At 37.8% G+C, this 14,265-nt stretch overlaps 1 protein-coding gene across 1 annotated transcript in view; it reads left to right on the top strand.

Moving 5' to 3' along the window:
* DBX2 (developing brain homeobox 2) overlaps positions 1–10,510 on the top strand; it is a 33,201-nt gene extending 22,691 nt beyond the window's left edge. The window contains exons 3-4 of the mRNA XM_069491718.1: positions 3,799–3,986; positions 10,178–10,510. Coding sequence (XP_069347819.1) covers positions 3,799–3,986; positions 10,178–10,510 — 521 coding nt within the window. The remainder of the gene's footprint in view (positions 1–3,798; positions 3,987–10,177) is intronic.
* Positions 10,511–14,265: the final 3,755 nt, after the last annotated feature.

Here is a 14,265-nt window from a genome sequence, read left to right as displayed (position 1 = left end):
AATGCCTTCTGTGCTTTGTCCACGGGTCTTCATCTCACTGTATCGTGGCTGTCTGTATTCTTGGGCCTTTCCTGTCAACTGTCAGCACCTTAATGATGGATTGGATTCATCTCTGATTGTCACTCACTAACAACTCAATAACTCTGCCAGGTTATTCCCAAAAAGATTGCTACAATATTTGCCTGTTTCTGTTAGAAAATAGAACCAAACTTAATGGACAGTGGAGGTAAGTTACTTGTCCATAATTCTACAGTAGCATATCTTAGTGTTTATTTTTGTCTTTTCAGTCTTTTTACCTTGCATTTTTACTTAGTTGTAAGCATAGTATATATCTTATATATCATGATTTAAAAAAAATTATAGTGTAAGTACTTTTCTGTGCTGCTGCCTGATCTTCGTAGTCCTCATCTTTAATGGTTCATTAAAATTTTACCAAGTGAATAATTTACTTATACATTTCTTTACCTTTGGATATTTAGTTTTTTCCTCCTAATTTTTAATACTATGGTAGATTGGATACATTTGCAAATTAGGAATGACAGAATACAGATGAAAGAGCCAAAAATTTGACTTCAGAGGGTCTTGGTGCCAGCTGAGCTCTGTGTCCTTAATGTATCTTCAGACATTGATTGCTCTGAACACGTCTTTATCTGTAGTGAATGATATCTGTGGCGTATGATTCACATAAGGATCAAATGAAATCCAACAAGGGGAAGTAAAGTAAATTTGTGGGATTTTTAATGTGGGTGAGGTGCTAAAATTTTTTTATGCTATTTCATCGAATCCTGGGAGCAGCCTTAGATTAGCTGAAAGAGACTGAGTAACTTGCTCCAAGTCACACAGGTAAATGCTGAGATCCAAACCCAGTTCTTCCGTTCTCCAGAGTCCTTTTTCCTGAGGCTTCCTAGAGAGATGTGAGCCCAGCAGGTGAATCTGAAGTCTGAAATAGTGCAAAAGGGCTAATTTCAAGATTTCCATGCCAAGGAATGTTCAGAGAAGATAAGCATTCAGAAAAAGATGAACATATTGTTTATTATTGACCAACATTTCATGAAACTGCCTAAATCTCTGATAAAGAATAGTGGATCCGGTTGTCAAAATCTGACTTCAAGAAATGACCTTGGCATGAGACAGGCAAAAAGAATTAGTGCTATAGAAGGAGAAATAACCAAGATCCCATATGAGGATGAACAGAATGGGCATCAGTGAAAGTGGACCTATGTACAGAATGGGGCATGCTGACACCCCAGGACCACGGCGTTGCTCAGGAGATGCAGAGCTACAGAGCTGGGAGCAAAGAGGGAGAGGTCAGTGGTTCTTTCTGCAGTGTGAGGATGAACTGGAATGGAGTGTAACCCAGGGCTGAGAGACTAGCCAGGAAAGGTTTGTAATCTGTTAGACAAATAGGAAAGGAAACTGTCATATTATAGAAGTAGAATTGACACGATTTATTGCCATTTTCCTTTTAAATACAAATCAGATCATGCCAGTATTGTGTATGGTTAAGAGCATTTGTTTTGGTGTCAGTCTTTGGACAAAGTTACTGCATGTTCGTAAGCTTCATTTTATTTCTGTAAAATGGGGGGAATAATAGTAGCATTCATGACATAGATTCGCTGGGAGGATTAAATGAAATAATGCACATCAGTGGCTTAACACAAAGTAAGCGTAACAGAAGTGCTGGGTGTGTGTTTATTGTTATTGTGTCCTGCTCTGCTTGAACATCTTCTGTTGAGCTTCACTGTCCACTGCACAATGTCCCAAATGCTTGTAGTTCTCTGTGATCTGACTCCATTCCACTCCGTGATCTCTATGCCAGAGGTCCAAATGTCTTCAAGATCTTAGCAGGTAAAGAGAAAGCTATGTGAGGCTGTAGAAAATTGGGGGCCACAGGCTCCATCTAAGGGGGGCACCTGCTAGCCACTCCGGTAGCTCTTTGCTTTTTGGGAAGGTGAGCCCTGTCTCATTACCTTTGAAGAGGTGTCATAAATTTGGATTTCATGTGACACTTCCCAATTATTAAATCTGGACAACTGTATCAGTGTTTTTAACCAATATGCTGAGACCGAACAAAGCCCATCTGCAGGCTGGGTATGGTTGCCGCTTGCAACCTCTGCTTCATCCCTTTCTCCAGCCTTGAAGACTGCTTGCTTTTCCTTGGATAGATGTTATTCCTTTGTGCCTTAGTGCTTTCAGACATGTAGGTCACTCTGCCTGGATTGGCTTTGGTTCTGTCTCTCTTTAACTGTATCGTTCATTTAGACTTGGCTCAACCTGTTACCTCTGAACTCATCATTTCCTCCTTTGTGAAGCCAGTGCACTTTGCAGACGTTTCTATTCTAGTACTTAAGACATTCATTTACTTGCACATTCAGCAAATAGTTATTAAATACCAAAATGCATACCAGGTACAACCGCAAACTAGAGGCCCTGCTCTGGTGGTGCCTACAGTATGAAGTGAATATTCATGAGTCAGTCCCCCCATGAGAAGGTGAGCCTCTTTAGAGCAGGGACCATGTGCTGTTTGTCTGATTTCCTCAACAATTAGCCCAGGGAGCCTCATACCCAGGGTATTAGTTTCCTATTGCTGCTGTGATAAATTACCACAAACTTAGTGTCTTCAAAGAACACACACTTATCTTACAGTTATAGAGGTTAGAAGCCTTAAATGAGCCCATTGGGCTAAAACCAAGGTGTCAGTAGGGCTGTGTTCCTTCTGGAGGCTCTGGTGAGAATCTGCTTCCTTCTTTTTTCCAGCTTCTCCAGGCTGCCTGCATTCCTTGGCTCACTGCCCCTTCCTCCATCCTCAGAGCCAGAAGTGTAGCATCTTCTCATCTCTCTCTGACTATGACCTCCAATTGGCATCCCTCTCTCGCTTACAAGGGCCCTTGTGATTACAGTGGGCCTACAGCTGGGTAATCCAGGCTATGCCTCTCATCTCAGGATCAGTTGATTAGCAATCTTAATTCCATTTGCGCCCTTAATTCCCCCTTGCCATGTAATGTAACATAGTCACAGGTAGGACATTTCTTGAGAGGGCCGTTATTCTGCCTGCTACACCTGGGAAGCAGAACAAGTGAGTGAATGAAGGATGAATGCAGGTAAACTTTCAGAGGGTGGGAATCAGTATTGTGCTAGCCACAAAAGGCAGAAAAAGGAATAAGGAGTTGATAATCATTGGAATTGTGGGGGAGAGTGCCTGAGAGTCCTCCAACTCTCCCTTTGGTTCTCAGATTAAACATCTCTGGCTCTTGCAAACTTTCCCTGACTTGCCAGATTGAGATTGGACTCCTCCTTAGGAACACTTCATCACATTTGTGATGCTAGTTCATGAATTGCCTCTCCATTAGATTTTACTGGAAATGAGGGCAATGAAACATATTACTGCTATTTCTCAATGTGTAATATTGAGCAAAATATTGAGCGGAGTGCCTGACATATGGTAAGTGTTCAAAAAATGGTTGAAAAAAATGAATAAATAAACAAATGAAGGATGAAAGAAAAACAAACCACCTACTACTTTTTCCACATTGGGGCTTGGACTTTTTGACATGGCATGCAAAGTTGAGAGGACAAGCATGTGTACCCGCCCCGCCCACTGGGGGGCAAAGAGCTTTATCAGATTCCCAAAGGAGCCCATAACCAAAAAGAGGTTAAGAAGCACTGCTCTAATTATGCAGAGTTGAGAGGAGATAATTTGGCCATGATACAAAGCAGGAGGATACTGTGTTATCCTGGGAAAAACTGACGTCTCTCTAAAGCTAACTAGGCTTCTGTATCTTTTTCCTCCACCCCTAGGAGGGGAGAGCGTGCTGCCTCTCTTGACACAGGACTCTAATTCCAAAGCTCGGAGGGGCATTTTAAGAAGAGCTGTCTTTTCTGAGGACCAGAGAAAGGCTCTGGAGAAAATGTTTCAGAAGCAGAAATATATCAGCAAAACAGACCGAAAGAAACTTGCCGTCAACTTGGGACTAAAGGAATCACAGGTACTAATGAGCAGGAGGATGCCTACTGCTCCAGATTTCTGAAGAAATACGATGAAATCCATTTATTTGGCAAATGTTTCAAATTTAATGGCAAATGGTGCTGGACCCTGAGGTGTTTGTGAAATGCTTTTCACAGTTTTTCTGGTGGGTGGAAATATGTGTCACAATCCCTATTTGGAAATAGGTCCGTTTGCTGAGAGATCTAGGTTTTTGCTATTGGGCTGATGAATTCTTCCCAAATGAAGAGAAATGCTAAGGATGTGGTATTTACGTCACAAATTGTTTGTTTTGCATTCAGAAAAGCAGGATAAATCATTCCTTACAAAAGCAGGAATCAATTTTCTTGTCTTTCTCTTCAATTCTAATCCAAAATGAAAGCATGAATGAGTGACTCATGAATACTTCTTAATGGGTTGTATTATTTTCTACTTTGGGTTTAGGACAAGTACAGTTGAGAAGTTTCACATTTGAAACACTTGCATACCTTTCTTGAACATTGATGTTTCATATAATTGTGAATGAGACTTTCTGGCCTTTTGGAGTTACAGAATACTTCATTTAATGATTGGCCTACTTATAAATAACACCATAAGGTACTAGCATTTTCCTATTTAATCCTCCTTATAATCACCATATGAAAAAAGCACTATAATCATCCTCATTTTCTAAATGAAAAATATGTAGAGAATTGAACAGAGGTCCAGTGTCATGTAGCAAGACTTGTTTTGGAGCTAGGCTCCCAGCCCAGGCAGCCTGACTCTGGGGTTTGTGTTCTCTTTAACCTGGAACCTCCATGTACAGTTGTGCAGGATGCTCACTGTGCAACGGCATCTGGCCAAAATGGATGGTGGTAGCTGAACTGCAGCAGGAACTCGGTTTGCCAAGCTGAATTTCCTGTGCAGTGCTACATCCACCTGAATTTTTTGAATTAACATAAAGGGACTGAAGGGCTAGCAGAGGCTTTGTCTTAACCACCATGCTCTACTATGCTTCCTCATAACAAATGACCTGGTTTTTAACATTGGACCTTATTAAAACCAGTTATTATTGGATGAAACTCTCCTTAACCTTGCTTCCGTTCCCTGGGGAAGTGATCTGTCTGCAAAACCTGCACACACACCCCAACTCTTTAGAGTGACAGAAAGAGGAATTTGGTATAGAAAAGGGTAAGTGGCCTAGGTCAGTCAGTCTGTGTTTTCCTTGCTATCTGGTACTAATGAGTGTACAACCTTGATTGGTTGCTCTGTGCCTCAGTCTCTCACTTAAAAAATAGGAACAAATACAGAAATTCTGTCTATAATACAGAGTAATTTTATGTATATAACAGATAAATCAGTAGCTATATCTTGATGGTCTTTTGTGTGCAAGACAACGTTAGGTAGGCAGTAAAAGGAAATATTGATAAATACTAATTTGTACCCCAGGAACTTCCACACCCAGTAGAAACTTGTAAAAAGTTAGAAAACAACGTAAGTCTATAGAATAATACAGGGAACATCACCTGGTCAGTTAGATTTGTGCCCAATAAGGGGATCAGTAATTCTCAGAGAAGTTAGGTATCTCTCTGGAACTTTACGTTAATCCCCATCTCTGGAAAGTACAGCCTCACGACTGGTCCATATACCCCTGGGAAATCTAGTGATGGAACTAGGCTGCTGGGCCTGAGTGAGGACTACATGGGGGCTCAGTAGGCCTGGCCTGCATCTTGTTGGTGTGAAACCCCCATAGTCGGAGGGGAGGAAATATGCAGGTTTGGAAGGTTGGGGAACTTCTGGTTGAGTTGGAACTTGAAGTAGGTATTAATAATGGAAAGTAGCTAGGTTGCATCTCACAACGCTCAGAGAAATTATAAAAATCTCTGATAGTACATATCATGTTCCTGAAAAGAGACTTTTGAAAAGAGAATGCAATAGCCATATTAAAAAAATATTTATAGGGAGATGACCACAATCTCTCTACCTCAAGAAAACCAACTATTATTCTATTTGTATCCATAGATACATAGTTTTAAATATTATTAATAAATTTTAATTATATTGTTTTTAAAATTCAGGTGCCTCTGGAATGAATGCTTTTTGTCTCATTGAATTTGGTGAAACTTCTCAGACGCAATTTAACATTTTCTTATTTGCATATATATCAATTACACAATTAATACATGGTATTTATTATCATAAATGCAAAGAAAAGGGAAATTAGTAAAGTTAAAAATGAAACTCATCTCAGGGTCCTCTCCAGTTCAACTCCATGATTACTATTGTCATTTATAAATGGCTCCTTGAATTTATTGACACATCACGTATTATTTTAAAAATAAATTTATCTGCATGTCATATATACACAAATATGTAATAATACAAACACATGCTTGCTTACCCTTTGTCCTTACATTTGATGTTCCTTACAAAGATCCCATGGAGTAGCTACTTTTATTACTCCTGTTTTACAAATGAGGAAGCTGAGATCCAGCATTGTATGTGTGTTTATATATATATATGTTTAAATGAAAATGGTATCATACTGTGCATATATTTTGGCTTTTTCTGAAGAACAGTATAAATCACCTGTATAACTAGCACACAAACCAAGCAGTAGATCCCAGCAACCCCCCAAATATCCCTTCCTGTCCTACCTGCTCCTCCTTCCAAGGGTATCCACTATCCTGACTTCTAACAACATAGATTAGTTTTGCTTACTTTTGTACTTTATATAAAAAAATTCAGAATCATTTATGTAATTAGAATCTTACCTACATTTTGGTATATGGATTCTTTTACTTAAGATTATGTTTGTAAGATTCTTCATGTTGTTGCATGTGGCAGTAGCTCATTCACACTTACTGCTGTGTGGGTACTAACATTACATGGGATACCACAGTTTATCCATTTACTGATGGTGGACAGATCCATTGTTCCCAATTTTTGGCATTATGAATAATGCCACTGACAATGTGGATTGTTTCGTGCTTTGATTTTTTTTTCTTTTCAAATGTTGTGGGGTGCATCCTTTCATGTTAGTACATACAGATCGACTTCATTCTTTATTTTGTGTTTCGTAACAGACTATTATATGGATATATAATTCATTTAGTCATCTTTAACTTTAAGCTACTTCCAATTTTCACTATTGCATATCTTTATGCATTTTAAAAATATATTTGTAAGATAGGAAATTAGGAATGAGATTAATGGGTTCAAGTGTAGGTATTTTTAAAATTGTAATAGATTAAAAATACCTTTCCAAATACAATATTGTATCAAATTAGATACTGAGTTATATCAACTTTTCACTCATGTTAACAAATAGTACCTTTTTGCAAAGACTCTACCATTTATCATTTTAAAAAATGTCCCCCAAACCTCATGGGCACTGGTGTTTGTTATTTTTTAATTTGTATTTTCCTAACTACCAGAACTAGAGAGGCTTTTAATTGTACTGGATATTTGTAGTCTGAGAATAGGCCTTTCCATGGCTCATCATTTTTCTATCATATTGTCTTTTTGTTCATATGTAGCAGTTACTTTCGCTGTTAATCAAAAATTTTGAAATATTATGGTTAGTAAAATTTTCCTATTACAGATGTTGCAGAAGTCCTCTCTAAGCTTGTAGACTTTTTTATCGTGGTAAAGTATATATAACATAAAATTTACCATTTTAACCTTTAAGTGTTCAGTTTAGTGGCATTAAGTACATTCACATTGTTGTATAACCATCATCACCATTTATGTCCAGAATTTTTTTCTCCTTGTAAAACTGAAACTCTGGATCCATTAAATAATAATTATTCATTTCCCTCTCCCCTCAGTCCCTGGGAACCACCAGTCTACTTTGTTTCTGTGAATGACTAGTCTAAGGATCTCACATGAGTGGAACATATAGCATTTGTCCATTTGTGACTGGCTTATTTCATGAAGCATGATGTCTTCAAGGTTCATCTCTGTTGTCAGAATTTAATTTTCTTTTCTTTTCTTTTCTTTTCTTTTCTTTTTTTTTTTAAATTTGAGACAGAGTCTCCTTCTGTTGCCTGGGCTAGAGTGAGTGCCGTGGCGTCAGCCTAGCTCACAGCAACCTCAAACTCCTGGACTTAAGCGATCCTAATGTCTCAGCCTCCCGAGTAGCTGGGACTACAGGCATGCGCCACCATGCCCAGCTAATTTTTTCTATATATATTTTTAGTTGGCCAGATAATTTCTTTCTATTTTTTTGTTTTTTAATAGAAACGGGGGTCTTGCTCTTGCTCAGGCTGGTTTCAAACTCCTGACCTCGAGTGATCCACCAGCCTCGGCCTCCTAGAGTGCTAGGATTACAGGCGTGAACCACTGCGCCTGGCCAGAATTTTCTTTCTGAATTTTATTTTTAAAGCTTTTTAATCTTGCACATCCAATATTGCATTGTATGTACATAACCACATTTTGTTTTATCCATTCATCTGTCCATGGACACTTGCTTGTTTCCACTTTTTGGCTGTTGTGAATAGTGCTGCAATAAACATGGGTGAAATATCTTTTTGAGACCCTGCTTTTAATCCTTTTAGGTAGTTTGGGGCTTTTTCATATGTGTATGGTATGTTTATGTATAGAAACTTCTCATTTTTATGTATTAAGCTCTTGTCTGTCTTTTCCTTTGTGGCCTCTGTTTTATGTCATATTAAGAAACCATTCATCTCCCCAAGACTATAATGATAATCTCTTATATTTTCTTCTAGAACTTCTATAGTTTTGTTTTTATGTTCAGTTATTTAATCCATGTCAACTTTGTTTTTGTATTTGTTGAGAAATAGAATTTTTATGTTTTCCCCCCAAATATGTACATTTGTCCTGACACCATTCACTGTGAGGAAACTCTTTTCATTTTTTTTTTCATTGAGATAGCACTTAAATATTTCTAGGCATACAGAAAAGCTAAGAGAAGAAGAAAATAATGAATGTGATGAGAAAGGCAAGAATCACTACTGGGAACAAATAGCTGTCTCAGTGAAAACCCATTAGAAATACTTGGCATGCTTTCTAGGAGTAAATGCCCACTGCAAATAGTAAATGAGTTTATGAATAGAACCAAATTCTCTAGCATGTATGCATTAGTACTTCTTTCTTATGAAAAGCCTTAATCACAGGATTGTAACCGAGATGGCAGTCTTTTGCACTCAATTGCTTGGGGTAGATTTAATTTTGAACATTGCCAATCAAGTTGAAAGATGGAAGAAACTTTTACCAATCTGAAAAGACAGTCTCAGATAGAATTTTTTCTTTCATTGAGAGAAATATTTGGTTGGTACACTTTAATAATTATTTCTTCAGGTAAAAATTTTCTGGTTTTTGTTTTGAGAATAGAAATCTAAATTGTTAGTGTAAAGGTGCAGTGTAATACACAGGAAAAGAATGTGTTCAGCTTTTAGGATATCAGGAAACCAATTGTGAAGTTTTCTACTCAGCCACAGCTGACTACAGTGGATAAAGAGGGAGGTTAATAAAAGAGAGAGACTCAAGCGAAATGGATAAGGGTATGGCTCCAATTAGAAACCACCATCATAAGCACTTTTAACTTAATTACAATTAATTGTTATTTATGGATTTTTGATAAATTCTGGGAATAATCAAAACTTGGAAACTGTTTAAAGCCTGCAATTCATCAAAACATTACAAAATGTAATGTTAATTTTGTCTCAGAAAACTCCTGATGAGGTCTGAATGTTTATAAGAGCCTGGGCCCTGGCATCGGACAGTCATGGCTTCCATTTTACTAGTTGTATGACCGTCAACTGGTTAATCTTTCCAAACTTCAGGTTTTTTTTTACATGTGAGTGAGGACTTCTTACAGCCATCGTGAGAATAAACACTCAGATGCTATTACAATCCGATACGTTTCCTCTGAATAAATAATTTATCACACACTAAATGATGTTTTAAAATAGATCTAAGAGTTAAATCAATTTTGAAAGATATTAGACTTACAGGATGTAACCAGTTTACCTCAGTCATTTTGTTTCAGAAGTGTGTATGGGGCTATTATATTGAAGTAATTTTTTAGATATTTTTTAAAAAGTCTAAGTGAAAAGCCACAAGGACTTTTCCAGGTTGGCTGCCATAATGAGGTATTTTGTAGAAGGGATAGGAGAAGCAATTACTGTTTAAAATGCTGAAATGAAATAACTTGGAATAAGTGATCATTTTGTCCAATTATTTTGTCAATAGGTGAAAATTTGGTTTCAGAACAGAAGGATGAAATGGCGGAATTCCAAAGAAAAGGAAGTGCTCTCTAACAGGTGTATCCAAGAAGTGGGCCTTCAAGAGGATCCTCTCTCACGATCCGCTCTGGGTTTCCGTTCTCCATGTCCTTCAATGTGGGAAGTCCCCCAGCCACACTCAAGTCCAAGATGGAGGGAGAATTCTCCAGAACCTTCAGAAAGACTAATCCAGGAGAGTTCAGGGGCACCACCCCCAGAAGGAAATTCACTGCAAGGTGCCTTGTATTTATGTTCTGAAGAAGAAGCTGGAGGCAAGGGTGTACTTACTGGGGCCATCTGAATGGAAGCATTCCATGTTAATTTAAAAGAACACTTAACTAATAATGTTTGGATTCCAAAGCCAGCTAGCATGTGCCTCATCAGTGCCTAAAACCTAACACCTTTGGATTGTTGCATAAACTAATGCTTTAGGAAACCCATTCCATGTTCTTATTTGACCTTAGATCAGCTTAATTTGTAAGTGGAATAGAATCTCCCAGGAATTATGATGGAACTGAAAAGAGTAAGAGCAACAGCTGGCTCAGTCACTGCTCTCTGAGTATGTGTATATATGCATGTGTCCCTATGTGTGTATATATATATAAATATTCATTAAAATACATTCGTAGAAAGTAGTTCCTTTTTATTTTTATTTTTATTTTTTATTTTTTTTTTTTATTTATTTTTTTTTTTTTTGTTGAGACAGAGTCTCACTTTGTTGCCCAGGCTAGAGTGAGTGCCGTGGCGTCAGCTTAGCTCACAGCAACCTCAAACTCCTGGGCTTAAGCGATCCTACTGCCTCAGCCTCCCGAGTAGCTGGGACTACAGGCATGCGCCACTATGCCCGGCTAATTTTTTCTATATAGATTTTTAGGTGTCCATATAATGTCTTTCTATTTTTAGTAGAGACGGGGTCTCGCTCAGGCTGGTCTCGAACTCCTGACCTTGAGCAATCCACCCGCCTCGGCCTCCCAGAGTGCTAGGATTACAGGCGTGAGCCACCGCGCCCGGCCAGTAGTTCCTTTTTAAATATTGCATTGAGCAAATTCATTTCATTTTATATGAAGAAAAATAAACCATTGATAGAATATTATTAATTTTTTGAAAATAATGTAAAATTTGGACTTTAGTACAAACTTTCATCCATAGGACATGTTTGTAAAAATTCTCTATTTCCTGGTTTCTTTTGGTATCCAATTGTAAGTGAATTTTAACAACTCAGCTCAACAGTCCTGATCAAATGAACCACTGTTAGATACATATACTGAAAACATATATTCAAATGAACCCAACAAGCAAATTAGAAAAATTTCTGAATGTAATTATTAGGTATGTTTAATTTCCAAATCTCTGGACTTTATCAGGCCATTTAAATAATAATTATTTTTTTAATCTCTTCTCTGTAAGGACGTGCCTAGACCAAGGTTTGCAAAATAAAATGCCTTTAAGGGTCTGTAGGGTAAATAGAAGGCTAGGCCCACCTAAAGATGTTTGAGTTCAATAATTTTTCAAATATCATGTTGGACAAACAAAATGTCTGCCAAGCAGTTTGTGACCTCTGGTCAAGACTAAAGAAAGCCATGGTGTCACACTTCTTAAAATATTCCCAACTGGACTTAAAAACGTAGTACTGATGGAATCTATGATGATTTTTGTTTGTGCTTCTAGTTATAGACTCAATTTTCCTCTTAGGGAGCATGCACTGTATATATTTGATAATTTTTATGTATGAACAAACATTACACAGATGTTTTATGTTTTTTGACTCCCCTTAAGTAGTATTTTTATAAAATTGTACTTCTGGTAACAATTTACTTAGTTAATCCAGAAATTTTTACTCCAGATGCAAGAAAAAATTGTTTCACTTTGAAGGAAATGAAGCAGAAACAGGAAATGATGTGGTTTTGAATTAAGCTGTTACTAATCTGTGGACAAGAAACATTATTAGAGGTTCATTATGTGGCATTTTGTTAGTAAGCAGGGAATGATGGTGACTTCTAATTTGCTTAACTTCAGCTCTAGCCTTTGAGGGTTTCGTGTTTAGACAAGGTAATATTTCAGAAGATAATGGTTTTAATCAACATCAGGAAATTATTTTTCATGAATGGAATTCAAATTGATGTATGTTAAGCTCTGTCTTTATCACACAATCTTTTACTTAAAAGTCATCTTAGAAGCTTGTCTCAGTGCCTCATTGTGGGGAGTGGGGACGGGGATCTGCTGACAACAGTTTAAATTTTAAAACCTGTCTTAAAATGATTTATAATATGGCTTCTTTTCTTTATATAACGTTAGCCTCATTTGCATTTATAGGGCACTTTCTATGTGCTAGAGACTGTGCTAAGCATTTAGGGAGGATTAACTCCTTTAATCCTCACAGCAATAACCTTATGCTGTAGACAGTATTACTGTCAGGATTCCTGTGACCCAGACGAGGGAACTGAGGTGCAGAGTATGATTGGGGTAATTATCCAAGGTCATGAGGTTAATAAATGAGGTTTGGACCCTAGCAGTCAAGTTTCAAATCTTAACCAACCATGTGGGGAGGCATACCAGTGTGGAATGTGTTTATACCAGCTATGGGATGCATTGTTAAAGATACATTTTGGTGAGGTTTATTAAAGAAATTCACAAGCACATTATACCTCACAATATCTTACCTGGGGAATGATTTTCTCTTCATTGTTCTCTTTTCTATTAGATTTTGAAGTTTAGGGAAAGTAAGTAATTGCAAAAGCCTTCAACTATAAAGCCTCTATAGAGAATAGTCCCATAGGAGTGTTTTTAATTGTGAAATGGAAATGTATTTTTTTATTACTCACTGCTAAAAATCATAAAGTGCTTCTCTCTGGTCAATGTCTCCTGAGAATAACTTAAAAATCAAATGAGAGAAACCTGTGTCATGGCTAGCTGATTACCCATGTTGTAGAAATGGGCTAATTGGATCTTAAATGATCCTCCTTCGGGGTTTCACCTGGGAGCTCTCCATAAGATTGACCTGATATTTGAGTATACAAATCAATCTTTTAATTGTCTTCCACTTTGAAATACCTTAAAGCTTAAGGGAAGCATGCTTTGGATGGATACATCAGTGGTACTTCGGAGACACACATAAACATAATACACATATGGTACACATACGTGTGCCTATTGTGCTTTTTCTTTGCCTTCACTTGCCTGAATTGTTGGAGAGAATGGCTGAGCCCCACTATCCTATTGACAAGGACCTTGCTTCTCTCTTGTTCTCTACTGTCACCCCTCCCCAAATGTAAAGTATTTTTCTCTGCTATCTAGAGACTCCTTTTCTTCAGGTGATCACCTATTAGTATATTTACTATCTGCTTTTCAGACAAATACTTCTCTAATAAGCACCATGGCCATAGAAGCCTGGAGGCTGAGCATTTTAAAATTTTTAAAAGAAATTGTCAAATGGATTTTAAGCAGATGAGAAGAAAAAATGGTAAGCATTATCTCCTAAGCTTTTATAAAGACAAATATTTAGGGTTAGAAATATACGAGGTCTGTCCAGAAGATATCCAGCCATTGTTAATATAATGAGAATGGTTAGCCCTACATCCATGTAACCTGGCAGCCAAGGAAAGTGGACGGGAATACGCATGCGTGAACAATGACCTCACTGTACTAGTCAGTGGGGCACCTAGGTGCCGTTGAGTGAGCATGTGCACCGTGTGGCCGGGCATTCAAAATCACTGACCGAGTAGAGCAACAAATCTGCATCACATTTTGCATTAAGCTTGAACATTCCTCCACAGAAACTATTCGGATGATTCAGAAGGTGTTTGGGGACGATGCAAAGGGAGCAGTATAAATAAAAGTGTGGCACCGACACTTCAAAGACGATGGAGAATCTGTTGACAGTGATCCACGTTCTGGAAGGCCTGCAACAAGCAGAACACCTGAGAACGCCAAATGTGTATGGGTTAGTTGAGAAGACACTGGGAGAACTGTGTAAGATCCCAAGGGGCCTACTTTGAAGGGGACTGAGACGTCATTGTCCTATGTACAGCGTTCTTGTGTCTTCAATAAATGTCTCTA

This window comes from Eulemur rufifrons, chromosome 16 (genome assembly GCF_041146395.1).
Source record: "Eulemur rufifrons isolate Redbay chromosome 16, OSU_ERuf_1, whole genome shotgun sequence".
NCBI classification, from domain to species: domain Eukaryota; kingdom Metazoa; phylum Chordata; class Mammalia; order Primates; family Lemuridae; genus Eulemur; species Eulemur rufifrons.
Note: the sequence above shows the minus strand (reverse complement) of the source record. Positions and strands in the feature narration are given on the sequence as shown.